General features: G+C 40.1%; 2 protein-coding genes, 1 long non-coding RNA gene and 1 pseudogene across 6 annotated transcripts in view; 2 read left to right on the forward strand and 2 right to left on the reverse strand.

Moving 5' to 3' along the window:
- The window catches only part of LOC146480319 (F-box only protein 31-like), a 44,184-nt gene that overhangs the window by 10,912 nt on the left and 9,143 nt on the right, over positions 1-24,129 (reverse strand). Inside the window, exon 10 of one of the 2 annotated variants that reach the window (XM_085109468.1) lies at positions 17,430-23,454. The exons of the other annotated variant lie outside the window; for it this stretch is intronic. Coding sequence (XP_084965594.1) covers positions 23,295-23,454 — 160 coding nt within the window. The 3' untranslated portion in view covers positions 17,430-23,294. Of the gene's footprint in view, positions 1-17,429; positions 23,455-24,129 lie in introns of those variants that run through there. 2 annotated transcript variants of the gene reach the window in all.
- LOC146480320 (uncharacterized) lies at positions 2,581-8,764 on the forward strand. 2 transcript variants are annotated; one of them, XR_014864692.1, is made up of 3 exons: positions 2,581-3,216; positions 3,305-3,371; positions 8,458-8,764. It is a non-coding gene; the product is annotated as an uncharacterized LOC146480320 (long non-coding RNA). The 2 variants fall into 2 exon arrangements; XR_014864693.1 differs by having other exon boundaries at positions 2,878-3,207.
- LOC146480321 (uncharacterized) lies at positions 3,380-7,872 on the reverse strand (annotated as a pseudogene). Its single transcript, XR_014864691.1, has 2 exons — positions 6,692-7,872; positions 3,380-4,369 (listed from the first exon to the last, which is right to left on the reverse strand). The product of XR_014864691.1 is annotated as an uncharacterized LOC146480321 (transcript).
- On the forward strand, positions 9,721-15,548 carry LOC146480322 (coagulation factor X-like). Its single transcript, XM_085109467.1, has 4 exons — positions 9,721-11,261; positions 11,417-12,084; positions 13,210-13,324; positions 14,200-15,548. The coding sequence occupies exons 2-4, from the start codon at positions 11,722-11,724 to the stop codon at positions 14,247-14,249; spliced, it is 528 nt and encodes a 175-aa protein (XP_084965593.1). The 5' UTR covers positions 9,721-11,261; positions 11,417-11,721; the 3' UTR covers positions 14,250-15,548.

Genomic DNA, 24,129 nt, shown 5'->3' on the forward strand with positions numbered 1-24,129 from the left:
GGGGCACCCCTCCCAAATTGTTTTGGGTTCATTGATGGAACTGTGCGCCCCATTGCATGACCACTGCCTAACCAAAGGGTTGTGTATAACGGGCATAAACGACTGAAGGTGATAAAATTCCAGAGTATTGTTATCTAAAATGGTTTGATTGCTAATCTGAGTGGCCCATTTGAGGGTAAACGACGTGACTGTACAGTACTAAATCAGTCCGGTTTGCTGAATGATCTCCGACAAGTTGCATTTTACAATGGATGCGCCTCTTTGCCTATATGGAGACCCGGCCTATCCTGCAGAAAACAATAAAGAAGACAAAATTCGATCATGCAACTACCATGCAATTTTAGAAACTACCATAATCGTTTTACTCTCGAAAGTTCCAGTTTCGAATTTTCTGGCCTGCTTTAATCGAGTATTCAGCTTTCAAACTGGTCTGGGCGGGAACCCTTGCAATATAACACTAAAAACATCTTCTTTCAGTTATCACAAGATACGATCAAAAAAGTCCCATATTGTCACAAATTACAAGACAAACAATACAAAACTCGAACATGTAAATGTTGCCACAAGCGTTTTAACCTCGAAAGTAGGTACATCGATATTTTACTCAGTATCCAGTTCTCAAACAATCAGGCGAGAAGTTCGCACCATACCGTCGTGCAAGAATGTCTGCTGTAAAAGGCGAGGTACAGGCTGTAAACTCGAAAATTACTTAGGCGACTTTCTTTTTGCTTTAGTTGATATTTTTCAGTAGGTTGTTCATTTATGCCACTTTCATGTTTTTAACTTCCGGCACGCAAGAATTTTCGGAGCTTGTACTTTTAATAGTACATTTATCAGCTGCCTCCTCCACAGGCTTTTCTTGGGGATTTTGACGGGGATAAACGAGGACGAATCGGAGAGCCGAGAATGATGAACGAATCGGAGAGCATGGGAACGAGCTAGAAGCGCGAGCGGAGACTCATGGGAAGTAGAAATACGCGAGTGGGGGCTGATGGGAAGGAGAAAAACAGGAAGGGAAAAGCCTGCTAAATCTTGTGTCGAAGATCTGCGAATGCAGTCGAAAATGTGAAAATCGCGTATTTCTCGAAATGGCTGAATTCATTGACGATGATGCGCCCTTACCGTCGTTGGAAGACTTTTTAGTCGATTCGCTAGAAGAATTGAAGGTTTCTAGTGACGAATTGTCGATCAACGGTAAGTGTGAAAATTTGCTCTTTGTATATGCATACGTGGATTGTTTATTATTGAAGTTTAGATGCGCGTTTAACGTTGGTTTTTTATGGTTTAGAATGTGAAACTCGGCATACAAGTACCCCTAAGCATGCTCGTTCTCTGCATGAGGGAAACGTTTAACGAAGAGAAGTTGGGAGCAGGTGTAAGACGAGGAAAATATGACCTCACACCAACGTCGAAGATTAAATGCCACAAGCAAAACAAGCATCAACAAGCCGCTTTGAACCTTACTTTATTAGCATAACAACACTCGTCTTGCTTGATCAATAGTCTAATAAATGAATAATGTATGACTAGCCTTTGATTTATATTCAGAGATGTAAGCGATATACGGTGATGTTTCTTGTCCATGCAGTTCTTGCATTTTCAGTGCTGCTCTCGCGAGTACGTTCGAATGAGCTTCTGTTTTGTGAATCGCTCGAAAATGCTGACCTATTCCGTTTTGGTCAAAGAATAACATCTTTTGATAGCAATTCTCGTCTGGACATAGGATTTTCTTTGCCCTGTAGGCTTTGTGAACCGGTCTTTTAAAACCTTGGAAATCAGACATTACAGGCGCCGCCATCTTGAATGCAGGAATTGCCAGTCGTTCCCCGCGTTTTTCCCTTCCCTTCATTCCTCGCGCCTCGCTTATCCCCTTTGAGTGAGCGCGGGGCGACTGGGGACGGGGCAGATTTATCAGTGTGTACTTACGCAACGCAGATACGGCGACGCCAACGCCACAAAACAAAACGCTTTATGAGAAAAAGAATCGCTAATTTAATCGTAAATTTCTTTGCCATCCTCTGCAAAACAACAACCTAAAATGACCAAACTTTAATTTTTACTTGAACGCCACTCCTACCAATTTCATTCCTGGCGAATCCTGGGTAGTTCGCCGTTTCTGTTGAAGTTTAACGAGTTGAAATCATGGCCAAGTAGTACGAATGAAGTAAAGTTATATTTTCAAGCGACGTTTTCTTTGGCGTTATCGTCGTCGCTGCTTTAAGTTTCCTAATAATTAGGAGGGGAGTCACTTCTCGTCAGTTTTCGTGCGTTCAATATTTTTCACGTCGCTCCACAGTATCTTAACGTCTGCGGACAGGCTACATCACCCTAATTAAGCCGGCGAACATGCTGAAACTTTTTTGGATATCTCCTAGTATTAAGATGTACTTTTGGGATCAACAACTATGTTTCTGGCATTGCTTCATTTCGTCCAACTTTGATTTCAAGTATTGGTATCAAGTATCAGTAGACTTGCCATATGTCGGCTTCTAAATGGACTTCAAGAAAGCGGACTTTCATAAAATCTTGTATCAAGTCGACAGTACTGAATTGATGAATTTACTTTTATTTATATAAGGCGGGATTTATAAGGGTTTCACCCGTCACCGCAATCCTAACATTACACTTCACAATTTTATTTCATTATAAAATTTTAAGGAGAGGAATCTTCATCTGGTGACATGTACGACTCCAGAGATTTAACTCTGACAGGCAAAACATGATCCCAGCTCATGATTAATGTTTGTCCGTGATCACAAGATACACGATCACAGAGTCCAATGCCATCGTATCATAAACAACACAAAATTCGATCATGCAACTAACTGAACATGCAATTTAAGAAACCACTTCCATAATCGTTTTTACCCTCGAAACGTCCAGTTTCGAAGTTTCTGGCCGTTTTAAACGAGTATTCAGCTTTCAAACCGTTGCCTTACTCACGAACCGGTCTAGGCGGGCAACCATGGTAATATAACACTAAAAATATTACCTTTCAGTTATCACAAGGTACGATCAAAACAGTCCCATATTGTCACAAATCACAAGACAAACAATACAACACTCGAACAAAGGATTTAGTTGCCACAAGCGTTTTAACCTCGAAAGTGCGTGCATCGATATTTTCCTCAGTATCCAGTTTTCAAACAATCAGGCGAGAAGTTCGCACCATATCGTCGTGCAAGAATGTCTGCTGTAAAAGGCGAGGTACAGGCTGTAAACTCGAAAATTACTTGAGCCACTTTCTTTCTATTTTAGTTGGTTTCTTTCATAACTGTGTACCTCTTTACTGTTGTTTGCGCAGGTTGTGCTCCAAGACGAAATCTCACCCGAAACGGTGGAAGAGGAATCGAAAGCAGCTAAGTCCAAAGGTAAACTGTAAATGGTTATTTAAAATGGTTGAGGAAAACGTCAGGAAAGAAAATTCCTAGTAACCACACATCGACATTTACAAACGAACCACAGAATCGACTGGGGCTTTGCCAAGTGCGTTACCTACAGTACAAATTATTATCAACGACTCACTTTGGAAAACTGGTTTACCAACTTAGAACAAAAGTCACTCAACCGTTGGCTACAACTATACCTGCACCTTAGAAACGACTTATTGACAACATCAACAAAACAGGCAAACAATAGACAAACTTACTAACAATAGACCAACGGACTTTTGACTAACAAAAGACGGCTCGAAAAGCACCAATCACCTTTTACAGTCTTCACAGCCTACTGACAAACGACCAATAGTATCTCGACTTCGCTGACTAATCAGGTCAACAACCAGATACATTCATAGCATCTACTGACGTTCCACATTCTGAAGATGACTTCCGCTCGTGTTGTCGAAACCCCAGTCAATGTCAGCTCAAACAGTCCTTCTCAGGACTACACTCACCCGGATGATCATAATATACGTATACATAACAATTATTCCATGAGACCGCGTTGGATATGAAGTGATAAATAACCAACGAGCGCGTAGCGCGAGTTGGTTATGATCACTTCATATCCAACAAGGTCGAATGGAATAATTGTTTTAGTATATTCTCAAATCGGGTTTTTGCCGCCGATTTTTATTTCAACAATTTTACAAAGCGGTCAAAAGAGCAACAACTTCCGGTCACATGCGCGCTGTGATCACCTGATTATTACATCACTGGATGAGCTGAATGAAATTTGACACAAACGACAAACTGTGGTCAACTGTTAACGAAATTAACCTTGAAATATATCAACCGTTCAAATGCAAGGAAAAAAGACGGTTTCGGAAGCTTTCAAGTGGTTAAATAGTGTCCAAAGTTCAGGAAGATTTACCTGATTCTCCGTCTCCGTAATAGTTGTGAACTTGGACATTGCAGTTGAAGAAAACCTATGGAGGGCCGGGAATATTGGACAAAAATGTGATTGGATCGTACCGTATTGCTTTGTATTCGGTGATGCTATGAATCTACCAGTACGGTACTATGTCGTACCCGGTAGGATGTTATATCGAAACAGCGATGGTATTATATCGTACCCAGTAACACAATCAATCCTTCGACATGCTATTATATCGTACCCGATGATGATATGTCGTACCCAGTGATGCTATATCGTACCCTTATGTCGTACGCGGTGATGCAATGTCGTACGCGGTGATGCAATGTCGTACCCGGTGATGCAATGTCGTACCCAGTGCTGCCATATCGTAAAACGTCCGGATGCCGGCGAACAGCATTGTCAGCGGGTTTTTTTTTTTTTTCGAGAAAAGGCGGGAAGTTGACATCACGTGATATGACTTGCTCTTCGCGTCGTCTGCTCCTCCATAGCTAGCTTTGTCAGAGCTTTTGAAAAATGTCGGAGCAAACTTCTGAGGGAAATGTTCTCTCCAGAACGATGGAAATTTTGCGAAATGCCAGGAATGCATTACAGGAACTAGAAAACTCGGTGACTGGATCCACCAGCGGCGAACATGAACAATATTTTATAAATAGTGACAGGACTGCGCGACTGTTTTAGCCGTTTTTAGAGTTTTCAGTGAGTTTTGCTCTCACTAGTATATCCTTGAGAGACCTACCTCTTTTGTATGAAATTAGGGAGGTTCCTTGTAAATTTCTCTGAGCAATGGTTGTCGTTCTATTGAATGCCAGTTTTCCATTAGTATTTGTTTCAAGTTAGTAACTGATGGGTGGTATTGCGTGACAAAAGGCAAGATTCTCTTGTTTGTGCGAGGTTTTTGTTGAAGGGCCTGTTTTCTATTCCCAAAAATCACTTCTGAGAGAGTTCTCTGCACTAGATTTATGGATAGCCCCTCTCGATAAGTCGTGATTCGAAATGTTTGATTTTTTCTTCAAATGTTTCTTTTGTTGAGCTTGTTCGGAGAAGTCTGAGGGCCTCTCCTATGAAACCTCTTTTTACTCCTGATGGGTGACACAAGGAGAAATGTGTGTACTGTAATGTCTCAGTAGCTTGGTAGTGAGTGCGTACATCGAGCACTGATTCAGTAATGAATCTGTTGCCTTCAAGCAAATTCCTAAGAACTGAGTCTTCTAAAGTTCCCCCTAACCTCAACAGCAGAGCGCAAACCCAGTCAATCTTGTATCTTGCAAAGTCGATGTTAACGTTGTTGCTATACAGTGGAACCTCGATTTAACGAACCTCTATTTAACGAAGTCCTCAATATAACGAACGATATTCTATGCCCGGCCAAAGTTAGAGTAAAATGTATGGAATAGAACCTCGATATAACGAATTACTATGTCAACACGCGACAGAAGATAAACGCTGAACAGATCAACACTCTGAAAGTGTCGTTTTTTTGTAAACAAAAGCTGCGCGTCTGCTCAAAAGTGAAAATAATTGCTACTGAAAGCCACCATGCTTAATGAATTGCATCTCAAAACGCGGAACTTCTGGGTGACGAAAATTGCATTGAATTGCGTGACAGAAGTCACCTGTGTTGAAAATCAATCATTAACTATGACCTCGATATAACGAACATTTTGGTGGTTTCCCCTCAAGTTCGTTATGTCGAGGTTTTCGATATAACGAACCCTCAATTTCAGTTAACGAACAAATTTGGCCGGTCCCCAGCGACTTCGTTAAATCGAGGTTCCACTGTACTCTGTACTTTCTAACTTATTTATAACATCACTCAACACTGCTCTGATGTTTACGCTAACCAGCTGAAAGGGTGACTGATGTTGACCTTCCATATTTTGGTGATAAATCAAAATTTGGTTGTTCTATACCGACTTCTCGCCAAAGTAAAAAAAAAAACAAAACAAAATGGCCGCCTACGAAAATATCATGTGATCTTTCTAAGCAAAATAAACCCGTAATGTTTGCCGGCATCTACGATTGGGCATCACTACTGGATACGACATTGAATCACCGGGTACGACATTGCATCACCGCGTACGACATAAGGGTACGATATAGCATCACCGGGTACGACATTGCATCACCGGGTACGACATAAGGGTACGATATAGCATCACTGGGTACGACATATCATCATCGGGTACGATATAATAGCATGTCGAAGGATTGATTGTGTTACTGGGTACGATATAATACCATCGCTGTTTCGATATAACATCCTACCGGGTACGACATAGTACCGTACTGGTAGATTCATAGCATCACCGAATACAAAGCAATACGGTACGATCCAATCACATTTTTGTCCAATATTCCCCTCCATAAAAACCTGCGGAAAGCTTCTTCGCTCGCTTTGCCGAACCTCGGTATTTACGAACTGATTTTGGACTAAAACTGTCCCTTCACTTTGAGGTTGCCGTTCTTGCTGGCCATGGCATTCGTTTTCTTTCTCAGCTGCAGAGATACCAGTGCATGGGGAAGCTTCAGAGGCTCCGGCTGAGACAAAATCACTGAGAACGTGTGACATCTTCTCCTGTTCTATGGATGGGCGATCATTGTACGATTCGACCGCCTGGTCTGATCTGTGTCCCGTAACAGATTTTATGTGTCTGGTTTCACAGTTGTGGTCAGACAGAATTGTAACTGCTGTCGCCGTGAGGCAGTGGTTGGTTAGATGGGGCTCTATGCCAGCTCGCCTGCTCATATTTTTCAACATGTTGTCCAGCGTGCTCGAGCCAACCGGCGAGTTGCAATACCAGATTTTGTCATCTGCTGGACTGAATTTCTGACTTTGGCCGTCTCTTGATTTCTGGAAAAGAGCGTCGGAACTCGGGTTCAGGTGATCTAGGTAGTTTTTGATTGTTTTCACTGGGCACCTCTGAGAACCAGCAACGGCAAAGATCTTCGCGTCGGATTCGTCCTCAGAGTCTCCAAGGCCGCCTTGATGATTTTTGTGCTGAGCAGTGAACCAGGCTGTCGTCTGTTTAACTCAAAATACTCGACACCTTGTGGCGTTGTTCTCAGGGAGAGCATTCCAGGGTTCAACTGCCGCTGATTTTCTCTTCCTCGTCGTCCGAAGAAAAGGGTGAGATAAAACCATGCCGTTCTCTGCAGTTGGGCTGGATTTTGACTGTTGGCCGGCCCAAGTTCGCCGCTTTCAAAGAGCCCCTGGATTTGATCTTTTAACACTGCTTTCTTATGGACAATTCCAGCTATTCTACCCGTCTTTCTGAGATCCTTAACAAAGGCATCCAAAATTTTATTGGCTTCGGTAAAGACAGCGTAAGAGATAATAGAAAAAGGCTTGTTGTTTGGTGGCGAGCGAAGAAAGCGATCTATGGCGGCTCGAATGGACTTCATGGATGTGTTTTTGTAATACGTACCGCCTTTCTTCCTCGCGGAGGTGTAGAAACATTTAAGGCATTCATTTAGCTCCTCTTTGGACATGTCTTCAATTCGTTTCGAAAATTTTGTGACAATAGGACTTGAGAGCCATTCTGTAAATAACAAGGTGAGAATTTTTGTCGTTGGTGAACGTAACAGTTGTTGTTAGTTTTTGAGTAAAACTCCCAGATACGTACCATTAAATATGTTCATGCCGAACTTTGTGGCTTTCTTCGTTTTTTCTGGAACAGCATTGCCTAGTATCTCTTGAAATTTAGTGGGAGACAGCTCCTGAAACCTGCCAGTATCGGTCATTATGGAGAGCTGAAGTTAAAAACTTCGTGCGGAAAATTTTTAAACTTGGCGCATTATTTTCCATATTAGGTAAAACTCCGGCTGATAGCTCATAGTCGGAGTTTTTGAGCCAATTAGAGAGCTAGAAATGCAATAGTCGGGCGCTGAGAATATACTAAATGGTAATATCATTCTTATTTGCCTTAACTTGAGTGATCCTAGGCTCTCTCAATCGTCGTAGAACTTGTCCTTACATGCGCAGCTTTTAGTAACAGAAATAAAAGTGTCAAGAGCCTCACCAGTAAAGGTGAATAACATTTGAGTTTCTTCATTGCTTTTAGAACAAAAATGACGTGTTGGAGTCGAACCAAGAATTAGCACAATCATTTTCTAATTTCATTCTTTTCGTTTTCTTAGGTCCGTTATCAAGGGTATCCAAAGTCTCAGGAGATTTGCCTGTAGCATTTTTAATGCTGGAGACGATAATGCCGAACAACCCAGGGTCTCTATCTGGCTACTCCCTGCCCTGTCATGACCTTTTGGCCCCTTGGATCGATTGAATGGCAGAACATTATCGCTACCTTAAAAGAACTGATACTTATTTCTTCACAAATTTTCATGGAAATTCCCGCCGCAGTTTTAATCGAACAGTCTTAAAGCACGTGAGCGTGTTCAATCACTGGAGCATGTAAAAGAAAGAATAAATGAAATTAAAATATTCAAAGTACGTTTTTCTTTTGCTGTTGTTTTGTATCCTTGCATTTGCATCCAAGATGGTAGGCACAGAAGCACAGCAGTCGTGTGTTTAGCTCTTTTATGCCCGTGCGGATCTGAGGCTGGTTGTTGAAAGGGCGGATAACGTTCTGATCAACTTTGTTAGTCATTATCCGGCAATTAAAATGTGGGAATTTCCGTGTAAGTGGTTAAGTGCTGTTAATGAAAACTGTATTATGAGTACTACGTTTGCTCCGCTGGATAGTGGCTTATCCATTGGATTAAGTTATCCGCTCTATGAAAAATAAGGCCTGTCCTGAATTATTCTGACCCATACTTTTTGATACAGTAAGACGAAGGGAGCAGCCTATCTACAAAGCAGTTTAAAACCCAGTCTTCCGAGAAACCTTTTAAATCCTTGTATAAATTCGTCTTCGTTCAAGTAGAATTTGCACAAACGAAAGGTGAATAATTTCTTAGGGCATCTTCATATGAGCCCGGTAACCGGGCTGGCCCGGTAAGCGGGACGAATTTTGTCTTCTGTTCATATGGAAAATTTAATCCCGGTTGCCGAGATGAAAAATGTCTAAATGGCCCCCAAAATACCCGTGGAATCGTGTTCCGACTTGTTAGCGACCTTACAAGCCATGCGCAGCTGAAAATGTTTCGTCCCGAACAGTCCCGCGGTATCCGGGCTGGAGTGTTCATATGGGAAAAAATTTCCAGCTCGGTTACCGAGATCTCGGTAACCGGGCCAGCCCGCCTTCTCATATGAACACATCGAAATTTTGGTTGAAAAAATAGTGGCGAGGCGAGATCTCGAAAACCGAACCAGCCCGGTCGACCGGGCTCATATGAAGAGGCCCTTAGTTCCTTTTTGGCAGGTGAAGGGTTTTTTTTTTTTTTTTTTTTGCTACTACTACACCCAATTACCATGGTTACAGACGGGTCATATTATGCGCCATCGCCGGCTCTCCTTACTCCACAGGAATGCTTTTTGGGGAAAACTATGAAAAGTCACATCTCCATCGTATTTTACATTTCACGCCTTGAAAAGGTCATGGTTGATTTCACGCCGTGGAATAGGCTGACATCGTGAAATATCAGTGAATATCAGTGAAAGCTTACAAAAAAAACCCTGGTTGTAAAACCTAATATCTTCGTCGTCAGCAAGAATATTAACTTGTGTGCCAAACTTATCAGGTAACCCATCCATCGAACGTGACACTTCGACCGTGATAGATCGAGACTTCGAGAGGATTGTACAAACAGTCCTGCGGTCGCAAGCAAAAAACTCCGCGCATTAATTACAACTTGCACTCAGTTTGCAATGTTTCTATCATTTTCAACGGCGTCCGACTCCTGGAAAACAAATCCACTTGTGCAAATAACCCAGAAGTGTGATTCGCCAGGGTGTTACTAAACAGAGTAACGAAGTAACGAGAAACCGAGTAACGGGGAAAAAATGGAAGGGTCTATTTCGACTACAGTCAAACCTCTTTATTACGGACACCAAGGGGACAGGAATAGTTGTCCGGATTATAGAAGTGTCCGTTTTAGAGAAGTAGGCTTTATATGGATTTCGGTCCCTCAGGGACCAAGTGAACTGTCCGTAATAGAGAGGTGTCCGTATTATAGAGGTCTCCGTGAGGAGAGGTTCCACTGTAAATATGGGCATTCTTGATGCGCGCGCCGTTGTCAACTGACGTTCCTGTTCTGTTGCTAGATCAGAGTTCCTCGGACCATTCGGAGATGCACAGAACGACTGCTTAGTAGCAAATGGGGCACCGTCCTTAAGTTATAGCAAACGTCACGCTCACATGCTGCATGGACATTAAATATTGTCGAAACCCAGTGGCGAGATCCTGAATTTTCAAGACTTGCACCTGTTAGTCCTGGAGAATAGAGATCATTCAGAACCTCACAATTCGCTGATTATAAACCCTTCATGTTAATAACATGACGAATTGCTATCATAAGTTCTAAAGCTTATGATTGCAATTCATCATATCATTTACCTGAAAGGTCATCGTTTATAACTACCGAATTAGGAGGTTTTGAATGATTTCTATTCTCCAGAACTAACAGCTGCAAGTCACGCAAAATTCCAATCTCGTCAGCGGGTTACGAGCACAGCCCGGGGTGTGAAAAGTTCAAATCAGAAAATTTAAGAAAAGTTTAATTTCTCCATTCGTATTTCATATTTGTTACCTAGTTGCAGAGAGAAGTTGGTGGAGAAGTTATCAGCGAAATCTATTTTTTGGATGAAAATTGAATTTGAATATGAAATTGAACAGAGAGAGTCGTTCTTAAATGTTTGCGATCATAAATATACAAAAAGTACCCGTCACTGTCTTCATAATGCTTGTAAATTGCAGTTTTGTTTTGAAATGTATTAAAAATTAATGTCACGAAAAACTTGTGAAGTGCCGCATACGTTACTACAGTGCGACTGTTAAACTGAATCGTTTCTCGATTTTATCAGCTTGTGATCTCCTTGACTTGGGGTACACTTTGAAATTCCGTCGAGGTGTGATTTATTTATTTATCACACATCGTGTACATATTCCAAGCAGGACGCCGTTAGATGTTTGCATTTTTATCTTTGCTGAAGAAGGCAACAGCAGTGGCCGAAACGTCCAGTATATATATTTTTAGCCAGTGTCAACTTTTTAACTTTTTAATTCTTCTAACATGCCTGGCTACACACCCAACATTTTTAAGAATGATCCCTGGCAGGATCATAGTCATGTAAACATTGAAATTTCAAACGTATTGTATTTAACTTAAGAACACTTAACCTGAGACGTAGTCTATCAGCAAATTTCAGAGAGAATCCTATTAAAAATTTATGTTGAGGTCGAATCCAAAGTGTCTCATAAGGTTAACCTGCACATGTTAAAACTTAATCAGCAAGGTTTTTTTACCGTTATTTTTTTACCGTGAGATTTTAAAACTTGTCAAAAAATGAAATTTTTCGTAATTTTATCAGCCAGTAGTTTCCTTTACTTTACGTTTCATATTTTGGATCAAGGCTTTTGTGACGGAGCTGCTAGCCTTAATCGCCAACCAAACAACAAGTTAAAGTCTGCCCTCTTCAAAGATCATTTATTCCACGCGCTTCTTGTTCCAAAACTCAAAGGCACCTCGGTCCAAACTGGAAAACATTGTTTACTGGATTGCCTAAAGAACGACCGATGTTTTTCCACAAACGTTGGTGCGTTTCCTCGAGCAGATGGAAATGTAACGTGCGAGCTGCTCCCTACAGACAAGTACAGTGCGCCTGAAAAGTTCCAAGCAAATCATTCCTTCCATCATTACAGCATTTTGGTGAGTAATGACAGCTACTGTGTATAAAAATTGCGCATAGGTAATGTTAGAGCGTTAAATTCCAAAGGTAGGTACTCAATTTCATACAAGGAGAGCAGATTAAGTTAACCTTCGTTTCTAAACCCTGTCATTCTCAAAGCCCAGCAACAATTTAAGAATTTTTCCATTTTCGAAGATAGTTAGCACCTGAATTTAAAAACTTATTTTCTTTAGTTGTTATAACTTTTACTGATTGATGAAAATGCGAAAGAAATCTCTCAAGAATGGCCATTAAAGAAAAAAAAAAAAAAAAAAAAAACGAACACATTTTTGCAGGTGGTGCAAACTTGAAAATCGTTAGTTGAAACGCTGTGACTGATCAAACTTTTACGCGATAGAATTTGTTTTCCATGCACTGCATATAGGCTGCTGTATAGCTGGAGTTTTGCACTAATGGAGGTAGGCATGAAACGGGAACAGTACAAAAACTCCGACAAAACCGTAATTTTTATAACTTTGACAATAATTTGCCCATAACTAATATGAAAACTGCACCGCAGAGGGGGGCAAGCATTTTGTTTAATAATTTACACGCGCCAATAAATACTCACGTACGCACTTTTTTCGACATGGATGGGCGCTAATCAAAGCGAACGTGGTCCCTGAGAATGAGGTTAAGAGCGCAATCGCTTTCAGTTCCTTGCTCAGTTCGCGATGCCTCTAAGATCGCAATTTGACATATTCAAGCCGTACACAAAAGTCGCACATGGGGTGCGCTCTCTTGTAAATATAATGTAACCTCTAGAAATGAAATGAAATTATTTTATTGGAGTGCCAAAGTGAGGACTTCTGTCCTACTTTTCTCTGAGCTTGCTAGCCCTGTGAATGAAATTTGGTTTGCCAAGGTTAAAAAAAAATCTATGACCTCGGCGGGATTTGAACCCACGACATCTGGTGTTGAACACCAGCGCTCTAACCAACTGAGCTACGAGGTCAGCTTTAAAATGAAACTGCTGACCGCTGTGTTACACTTAGTTGAGACACTACTGACCACCTGGAAAAGTTTAAATATTAACACTAGTTACACCTATTCAGATATACTCAGTGTATAAAAGTTTAAAACATGGCTTCTTATTTGATTCCCAGAGTCCTTGTGAAAGTTTTCCCTGCGAGAATGGTGGAACCTGCAAAGCGCTTCACGAGACAGACGAATATAACTGTTCTTGTACACAAAGTTATTCCGGCAGAAACTGTGAATTTCGTAAGTGATGATTTGATAGCTGATGTCCAATTTTCAAGTAGGTTTGCGTCTCGAAATTGTAATTTCGGGCCAACCTCGTTCCAAGGGACGGGAAGAGGAGAAACCCTGGGAATGAGGTTGATTTCGAACTGGGAAAAATAGGCCATTTCCGAGTTGCTGTGAACCTCATTATGAAAGCGAGGCTAAGTTAAAAGTTTTCTTTTGAGAATTAAGAAGCTCTCCTCACAGGGTGCAAAAAATTGGGCTTGTCATGAAAAACAACTTTCAAAATGCTGCTCTTGGAGAGGTTCCTATGTAGACCGAGTACAAATTTACCACTTACTTCGCAATAAAAAAGTACCAATGCAAAAAAGACGATGTTGGGTATAGTTGTTGCTAACAGCACGGTTGCTCATAGAAATCGTCTGGATGAGTGAAAATGCCATCAATTATTCGACCTGATAGATGGTTCACAATTCCTTTTTTTTATTTTCAATTTTTTTAGCGTCTCGCAAACCATTTCTTTAACTTTTTTCGATGTTAAAGCCACTTAGTAATTTGGCTTAATTCGCTTGTTCTAGATCTAAATATCCTCAGCTTGTGACGAGGTGCAAATAATATGGAAAAGTATCATCCAAAATTACCCTCTAAACTACTTGCCGACGAAACAAATGTGGATTCACTTAATAAGCTTTGAAACCCTAGCATTTCGAATGAGAGCTGGCGGCTGCGGTGAAAATAATGCTAATCATCTTTGAACATTATACTAAAAACCAACATGTCCTTACTGGTCTTCAAAAAAATTGAAAGATACAGAAATTGGGTACTCTATGTACCAAGCTGTATTTGTAATGCTTTATCTCAGCCATATTTTAAGCCTCTCCTTTAAATTTCAGTCAAAGTGACATCATGCAAAGAGTTACATGAAAAAAGCAGGTATGTGTAGTAAAATTTCTAACTTTCGTGCTTGTTTTGCATGATATTCTTTTTAAACCACAGACCAACAAAAGGCGTGGGTCAGTTAAAGAGTAAAGTCACCTACGGTCACATGTATTCCAATCAAGCAGTTAGACTATTGCAATTTTCGCCCGATGCTAGTCCACCGCAGGGTATTCCCTTGCTAACAGTAATTCAGACCCCTGAGATTAAGGTGCAAGGGGTGTAACATACCATTTACAATAATTACAATATTTACAGTACTAACAATACTTACTATGCTACATTATTAACAACACTAGGTAGCACAAAAAAATAGTACAGGATACAAATCACTTAAATAAAGAATACAAGCGTCTACTTAACATAGGGGTAAAATAGATTACAATGAGACGATACTTGCCAAAAAAAAAACTAGATTACAAAATTAAGCTATCAAGATATCAAAGTCTCTAGTAAGGGATGCCCAAGGGATTTCAAAATAAAGAAGCGATTTGCTCGCTGTGGCTATTATACGTAGAACGTCTAGTTTGTTTTTTAGGCGTAAAAGAAAGCGTTCAAAGCTCAGCCTGTCATTGCAGACACTCGTTGCGAAAATATGATATTTGGTGATAAAAAGAATATAATTGAGCACTCCGTTATTACTTGCTTTCTGGTGCCAGCCGAATAAAATCACGTCTTCGGATAAAATTATTTTTTCAAGAAATTTTCGAGCCACCATTGAATAAAATGTTTCCAAAAGAGCGACAATACCCTGCAATTATAAAGCATATGTGCAAGCGATTGTTTCTCGGAATTGCACGGCGGGCAAGACTCGTCGTCTACTAGGCCAGCGCGAAATGAGCTGGCGCCGCGGGTTGGTAGCATGCTTTGCTCCTTTTGTGACAAGGAAAGGGAGTTAGTAAACATTATGAACATTTTCTTTAGTAAACCCGTAGTTCAGGATTCTATTTTCGTTTGTTGGGGCAGCGAAACTTTTGGAAAGAATAGCATTATATGCAATTCGAGTGGAGAGGGTTATTGCTGACGTCGAGGTCACAGGAGTGGAGCTTGATCTGCATTTCGTATTAAATTTTTCCATCTGATCAGAATAGCTCTGATGAGACTGTAGTATAAGGTGAATGGTGTATCGACATTGAATTTTCGTTTAAAGTCAGCTAAAGATAAAAAGTCACGATTTTCGTTTACCAAGTCTTTGACTTGTACAATCCTTTTTGAACCAAGCGTTATAAAATATAGATTTTCGGTCTTCTAAGATGTTAAAGTTGTTCCAAATTATCTCATTTTCTGGGGATTTTTCATCACAGGCAGTTAAAGGAAACCTCCACTCTTGAAATAAATTAACGTTAACTCGTTGAAAATATAATCTAATTTTAAATTTAGTTGCAAGACATGGAAATAATATTTTTGTGTCGGACAAAACATAATTTGATTATCGCCCTTTTTTCATTTTTAATTACATCCATTTTGAAATCACTGGTGATCCTTGGAATCTGATTGGTCCAAAATGGTGCAATTTATTCCCAAATTGCACCATTTTTTGCTCTAAATTGCATCCTTTCTTTAGCCCATCAAAATGGAAATGAACTAACACAAATAGAATATTAATATTGACAATGATACTCTGTGATTTCAAATGGATGTAATTAAGTGGTAATTGAACTTCGTGTCGTGCAATTTTGGTCTGAAATCATACTTGTGATTTCAAATCAAACTCGCGCTGCGCGCTCGTTTGATTTTGAAATCACGCGTATGATTTCAGACCAAATTGCACTCCACTCAGTTCAATTACCAATATAAATTTCCCGGGCGCCGCCATTTTGGATTTCATGACGTAATATGGTTGCTCTATTGTTTCACTACAGGGAGTCCACAAAAGTTGTGAAAAAGAAATAAATTAATAAATTATTGACTTACGTTGTTCGTTTCTTGTGGTTCTCTATAGTGCTCATTTGCATAAAATTTACGCGACAGCACTAATGTCGTGTACTGGGTTGTGCGCGAGCGGATCTAAGCTCTGCTGACTTTACTATATATATTGACAAGGGAGGCAACTTTTTCGCGAAACAATTTGAACACACTCAGCAAAATAGCTTTGAACGTTCGACTTGTTCGCCGCTTTGCAACTAAATTCGTATCAAATGAAAGCTGGATAAATTTGGGAACACACTTACCTGTCAGAATCCCAAGAAGAAACAATTTTGAGCCAGCATTTTAGCTCCGTTTTCGTAGTTTTGCTCGGTGTATTTTTTCGCAACAGCTGCGGCCAGTTACCTTGGCGCAGACGTCACAGATTTACGCGCCATCACGAGCGAAATGTCGCCTCTCCCTACCTCGCAAAGATGTTTTTGCGCGACAGCTATGGACAGTCATCGCTCCCTGTTTAGTCACAAATTGCGCGAGACCGGAAATAAATTTCAGCCGACTTGTCGTGCAAACCTGAATTTTGTAAATAAAACCAAAGTAGAATGTCAGTTCGCGCAATTTGTGACTCCCTGTGGTTTCACACAAAACATTTTTCGCTTACTAACAATAACGGCAACCATATGACGTCATAAAATCCAACATGGCGGCGCCCAGGAAATTTAAAATCGAAAATAGGCGATAATCATATCAAATTTTTAGCACACTTGAATGTTACTTCTACTTTTATTTCCGACAATTTACCGTCAGTTTGTTGTCAGAGGAGAGGTTCCCTTTAAGAGTTTAAATTTCAGTACAACATGATAGAAGGGAGGGAGATTTTATAGGTCGAGTAGATTAATATCAAAATGACAATTTGTTAAAAACGAAAGACCGCCATATAGGTTTACGGCTTGCTCCGGAATTATTTTCCAGGAGGCGTCACTCTGTTCATTTAGATATATTTTTTTTATAAGATTAAGAAAAGTATCTGTGGATTATGGACTATAAATATACTACGTTTATATCATTCAGCGGGAAATTAGAAAACAAAGCGTACCCAATCCAGACGGATGCCGGGGAGCAGTTTATGTACTGTCACTTTAGCGATTTGGGCGACTGTGGACCGGGACCGTGGACAATGGTCATGAAAATTGATGGTTCAAAGGTAGTTCTACTTTAGTCATAGACAAGCCATTAACGACCCATCCATTCAATAAAGCGCAGCTCTAATATTAACATTCACACACGAAGATAGTGGCCCTATTTATACTGAAGTAAACTAAAGTAAAAGTAAAGTAATTTATTTCATGTCAATAACACGGGGAGTGCTTGCGCAATCTCCCGAGCCAGAGGCTCATGATAAATGTTTGATAATAATCCAGATCGAATTGAAATTTGGAAGTGTTGGTTTCTGAGGAGAGGGGAAAACCGGAGTATCCGGAGAAAAGCCTCTCCGAGCAAGGACGAGAACCAAAAATAAACTTAACCCATGTATGACACCGAGTCTAGGAACTGAACCCGGGCCACCGGCATTGGTGGAAGGCGAGTGCTCGTCACCACTGCGCCATCCCCGCTCCCGTCATCTGGTATAAACACGGGAAATAGGAACGACGCATTGTTCAGGCGTACGTACAAAAGGTATGGAGTTGTCAAGTCACAGGATTATTGATAAATGCGGACATCGACGTTTGTGGAATTTGCCGGTCGGCCACTTTAAATGGCAGTACTTTAAGAAGAAGAAACTTCTAAAAAAAAAAAAAAGAGAGAGGGAGAGAGAAATTTTGGCAGGTGGCCACGGTTCAGCGGGCTGCCTCAAGATTTTCAAAGTAACAGAACCTACCTACCAGTGTCATGAAGATGATGATGAACGTTATTGCTTTTATGAATTGCCTCTTGTGTTCCTCTAGGACCGGGCCCAATCCTTGGTCCTGGGTTCAGTACTACAGAGGATTATTTCAATGAATCAAGAAATAGACAGATACCTTCTTAGTATGAGTGCCATTGCTAGAAGGGTAGTTTTTTTGCAGCTCGTTGATGCGCTAGGGACATCTATGGCAATTGCAACCGTCTCCGTTCTCATTCTCCATTTTCGCATGATTTCCATTTCGATGCCTTTGTATTTTGAGAACTATTCATTGACTTTTGTTGAGGTGTTTCGGTCTGATTGGTACTGATACTTCTATTGGCTTGCAAAAATGGGTGGGCATTTGTTTGATGACGGTGGTGATGATGATGATGACGACGATGACGATAATGATGATTGTAAAGAGGAGCTGCTGCCGTTTTTTTTTTCCTTTAGGCCTTTTATATTCTCTCAGGGTGAGGGCTCATAAATAAATACTTCTTTGAATTAAAAAAAAAAAAACCCTCAAAACGTATCCTCAGTTTCATTTCCAAAAAACAACAACAACAACAGTTTTAAACTGTACTAGCTATTTCATGAGAACACAGGAAAGTTTAACAACGCTACCGAGCACTTACACACTCTGTTTTTTGAGACAAGTGAAGAACATTTTAAAGCAACGAAAATACATGGGGTTTTAATTAATTATTTATTCTTTTTATTTGGCAGGACACTTTCAAGTCCATCTCCCCACTCTGGACTGACAAGAATACCTTCAACCTTGATGGCGGAAAAACTGGATTCGACTTTGAAGAGACGAAGTTGGCAAGCTACTGGCGCACAAGTTTTACAAAGATCTGCCTTGGAACGAAATTTCAAAATCAAAACAGGTTTATTGTCATCAATAAAACCGCCAACTCTCTGTTCTCGCTGGTAGCTGATGGTACACACCGCCCGACATTGCTTGGTCGCGATACTTGGAAAACGTTGTTTGGCGATTCGGCTTCATTAGAGCCGTATTGCGACAGTGAAGGGTTCAACCCAGCGTGTGCTAGCAGCTTACCAATAAGAATTGGAATCTACGCTAATGATGGTAATTTTTGTTCCGAGTGTGGTACCTTCATCGCATTTGGCAGTTATTATTCCGGTTGTATGAACAGGGGACTATGGGTCAAAGGAAGTGAAGGGCGATGGGTGCAAGATGCATACCCCGCTATGGGGTACATCATGGTAAAGTAAACAACAGGCCTACAGATGAAAGGCCCCGAACTGTGACACTAATAAAGTAACACAAGTAAACGTAAAACATGTTCTGAACACTGATCAGACGCCAAACACTTTTAGTTTAATGTTTTTGTTTTTTTGAGTGTGTCAGTAGCTCTTAATACGTATTATTAAAACTGGGTCATTGTATAATGCAATTCCAGGGATTTGATTGGCTTAACGGCCATGGAATAACGGCTTCCGAGATATAACGACCACTAAATTGTCTTCTGGTTGTTCTTGCAAAGCAAAATCAGCAAGGTCTAGTAATATTTCTTGATTGTCTTTCATAAACAATTATTCCACTCGCGCTTGTTGGGTATAACATGCGTCTCGTTGGTTATCTATCATCTCATATCCAACGCACGCTCGTGGAATAATTGTTAAGTATTATACAAACTAGCGCGCTTTAAGTTGTTTCCATGGTAATTCTGGTCGTTTGCTCCACCGTTTTTCTGTAGAAGACTTTCGTTTAACCGGCCAGTATGTAACAATGGCAAGATAAAGAGTATTATTGAGGCTTATATTGAAATTATGTAGCGAAGAAAAAATCATGCAGTTAGTTTAGAACTGGGAAAGCGTTATTGAAACCCACTTTTTCATGTCACGAAGAAACTGTGCAAAAAAAAACAAAAACAGCTGATTTGCGTTTTAATTTATGCTGCAAAACAACGTTATTGAAACTCACTACACTCAGAAAATAAAGCCGACTTTACTTCAGGAGCATCCAACGAGAACATAATTCAAAAGTTGTCTCCTGTGTCGTTTTTTGGTGGCCTTTTAAGGTCGTATTTGTGTAAGCTAATTCAACTGAATCTACTCAGAAAGTTTTAGGGAATGGAATCTTATTCCCCGAATTTAAGAGCTGTTTTATGGCTTTACGAAAATGCTAGCTGACCTTATTCCCACTCTTAACGACCTATTTGCCTCTCTGAAAACTAAACGAACTAGTTTTCCTGTGGTACGAAATTTTTAGCCAATATTTTGCCGGAAAAAACTGGAGATTTTCTTTCGACTAAATCCGAATTTGACATCAGATGGTATTTCGAAGCCGGGAAAGCTTAAGTACAAGTGACGAATAAATAAACATTTCACAGTCTAACACTGTGTAACATGACTCTTGACACACACCTCACATGAAAAGAAAAGCATGTTGTCCCGAGCAGGAATCGAACCTCCAAAAGAAAACGTGTGGAATGGCCTGTGGATGATTCTACTCACATCGAAAGTTGCCACGTTGCCAGCGTGGTTGCGTCGATGGTGTAGTGGTCATCACGCCAGACTAGCGTCTGGAGAGACGTGGGTTCGATTCCTGCTCGGGATAACTGGTTTTTCTTTTCATATGAGGTATGTGTCGAAAGTCATGTTACACAGTGTTAGACTGTGAAATGTTCCTTTATTTAAATCCGAATTTCTGAGGCGATTAAGGCCACCGAACAGATATCCACCGAAATAAGCCGTTGGATACATCTATTTACTTACTTCCTTATACTCTCTTACTAGAATGTAAAGGGGCAGTTTCACCTATAGTATAGTATAGTATAGTATAGTATAGTATAGTATAGTATAGTATAGTATAGTATAGTATAGTATTAAAAACTGGATCATTGTATAATGCGATTCCAGGGATTTGATTGGCTTAGCGGCCACGGTATATGAGCCATTATACCATGCCCGAGAAATGGCAAACATTAAATTGTCTTCTTATTGTTCTTGCAAAGCGAAATGAGCAAAATCTAGCAATATTTCTTGATTGTTTTTAATAAAACAATTATTCCACTCGCGCTTGTTGTATATGAGATGATTATATATAGCCAACTCGGCGCCACGCGCCTCGTTGGCTATTGATCATCTCATATCCAACGCGGGCTTGTGGAATAATTGATAATTATTAAAAACTGCATCATTGTATAATGCAATTCGAGGGATTTGATTGGCTTAGCGGCCATGGTATATGAGCAATTATACCATGGCCGAGAAATGGGGACCATTAAATTGCCTTCTGGTCGTTCTTGCACAGCGAAATTAGTAAGATCTAGCAATACTTCTTGGTTGTTTTTAATAAAACAATTATTCCACTCGCGCTTGTTGGATATGAGATGATTATAGCCAACTCGGCCCTACGCGCCTCGTTGGCTATCTATCATCTCATATCCAACGCGCGCTCGTGGAATAATTGTTAAGTATAGTATAGTATAGTATAGTATAGTACAGTATAGTATAGTATAGTATAGTATAGTATAGTATAGTATAGTATAGTATAGTATAGTATAGTATAGTATAGTATAGTATAGTATAGTAAGTGTCACCCATTTTTAGAAAATATATTTGTATCGATGGAAAAGTTAAACTAATGGTTCAGCCAGTTTTGTTAACAATAACCCTACTAGTGCACAGAAACTAGAATAAATTATCTTTGGCTGCGGATGATCAGGACGCAAATGCATTGCAAATTGGAAAAATTGGCCATTTTTTCAAGTCCTTCCTGTGAAATCACTAAACAAAACTTATTATAGCTTATTCTTCATAACGTCTAAAAAAATGCTTTTTGCAGGCGAAAACCCAAAACGTAAAACCAAATATTTGTTGAGAGTGACCATGTCTGTTTTGATGATCACCACAGAATATTACTGATTTCAGCCATATGATTAGTCCCTTCACTACTCAAGGAATATGACCCAATATTCCGTTGCAAAACCTACATTTCCACTTTCCTTTGTTTTTCTTCCGATAATTTGCATGGTATCCTATTATCGAGTGTATTCTAAAGCAATTATTCTCCTTTGTCACGGTAATTTTGATGTACGCCAAGTAACCTTAAAATCAGTCCAAAGGCCAAGTTTCAGAGTCTTTTCCCTTAAAGGGAGGGGTTCGCAGTTCAGCGCATGTCCATAAATCAAAATACTTTTTCGCCTTTGCTCGCTATGACCCAAGCCTGTGGAATAAATAAATCCTACGGGTCAACGCTAAATTCAATATCGACAAAATGAGTACAATCCACAAGTATTTTCTGTGAATTTTGGTCATCAGTCATTTTGCTTGGACTAATTATAGACTGTGATTACTGAAGTCCATGTGAGTGGTATTTTTAAGGCCATAAAGTTGATAAGAAAGGGAAAAAAGCATTTAGATTCATGCACATGCGCTGAACCCCTCCCTTTAAAAGAGCGAACATGCAGTTCGGTAAATTCAGGAATTTTTGCACACGTTTGTACAAACGTCTGCAAAATTCCTGAATTTACCGAACTACATCTTTGCTATTTTAAGGGAAAAGACTCAAACGTAGCTTTTTTGCTAACTTTAAGATGCTCTTTTTTTCTAGCGGTAGATATGGTTTTTCGTTGCCTGGCCTACGTCAAAATTTAAATACAAATAGGTTACAAATGGTTATTATGGAAAGCAATTCCCTTTTGTTTCAGCTAAACTCTGTTGTTTTAAATTGTTAATTGAACGTTTCAAGTTCACTAATTTCAGCAACAATTTAAAACAAGATTGCCAAGGCTTAGAAATTTTTTGTGATGACGATCATGTAGCTACCGATAACGGTAATTTCTCCACGGTACTTTCATCTACATATGTTACTTGGAAGATCCTTACCTGACAGTTCGCGAGTTGAGTGTGGTGCCTAAAATAAAATAGCGCAATTCAAAAGGGCTCAGGACAAATCTTAATCTAAGTAATAATCAAAATAAATGGTTCCAATTTGAAGCGCTTCACCGAGTCCAGCTCGGGAGGTTGCTCCTGACAGTGAGGGTCCTTAGCCAGAAACTTTGTTGGTTCTCGTCCCCGCTCCGAAGGTTTTTCTCCGGGTTCTTTTCCATTCCTACACAAAAACCAACCTTTCCAAACTCCAATTCGACCCGGAAACAGCGGCCGAAGAGCCACTCTGTGGATGTGCCACTGAAATCCCCATTTTGTCTTTTATTTTACTCGTGGCTTTATACTTTGATTTAGGTAATACAACAGTCAACTGAAAGCCGGTCTGTCACCGCACACGGCACTTTGTTTAGAGATTGTCTAGTTAAGCAGCGTGAGTGGGCAATTTCAACGTAGGTAAGGCTCAGTTGCTCTACTGTACACACTAAACGCCATCAGCTCAAGCCACAGGAAACCAAACAAGTCATCATTAAACAGAACAAAGTGACCTGGAGTCATCCGACGGGACACGAATCCGTGGCTAGCAATCTGTCCAACGCCATGATATCTATAGGCAAACAGGTTGAACAGGAGACCACCAGATTAAAACGGAACATAGACATAATACCTGGATTGCCCTTTACGAAGGGGCTAACAGGTTCAACAATAAATATTGGTTTAAGGGGGTTGGTTTCTAAAGAAACTGTGGTGCTGCGTCGCTGAGGAGTAAAAACGAGTGTGGTTTTATCAACAGAGTTAATAAAGGTAAAATGGCCACCGTAAAGGGATTCAAGTGCTGAGGTTTCGAGCGTTAGCCCTTCGTCAGATCGAATCAGAGAATTGAGTTGTTTGTGCTTAAAGCCGTTTTTACGCTTTCTATAAAATTCCTTCCACTTCATTATAAAATAATACGAGTTCAAACAAAAAACAATCGTGTCTTACTCGAAGTTTTCGTCGAGGCGCGCGGCCAGGTATTACCAAACACTGACCCCATTTCAGACAAAAATATACCATTTGGGATACCCGTTTTTGGACCTGGCCCATAAAATCTACATCTGTTTAAAACTTCATACCTGAAGTTCGCAAATCTGAGGCGGTAACTTGGAATTTGTTTAACTCCCTTGTGAGTTTCTGATGAAGTGATGTTATTTGGTTGATATTTTTCTGTTTCTTTTTTTTAATTTATTATTATTATTATTATTATTATTATTATTATTATTATTATTATTATTATTATTATTAT

This window comes from Pavona decussata, unplaced genomic scaffold, assembly GCF_977016875.1.
Source record: "Pavona decussata unplaced genomic scaffold, jaPavDecu1.1 SCAFFOLD_53, whole genome shotgun sequence".
Classification (NCBI taxonomy): Eukaryota; Metazoa; Cnidaria; class Anthozoa; order Scleractinia; family Agariciidae; genus Pavona; species Pavona decussata.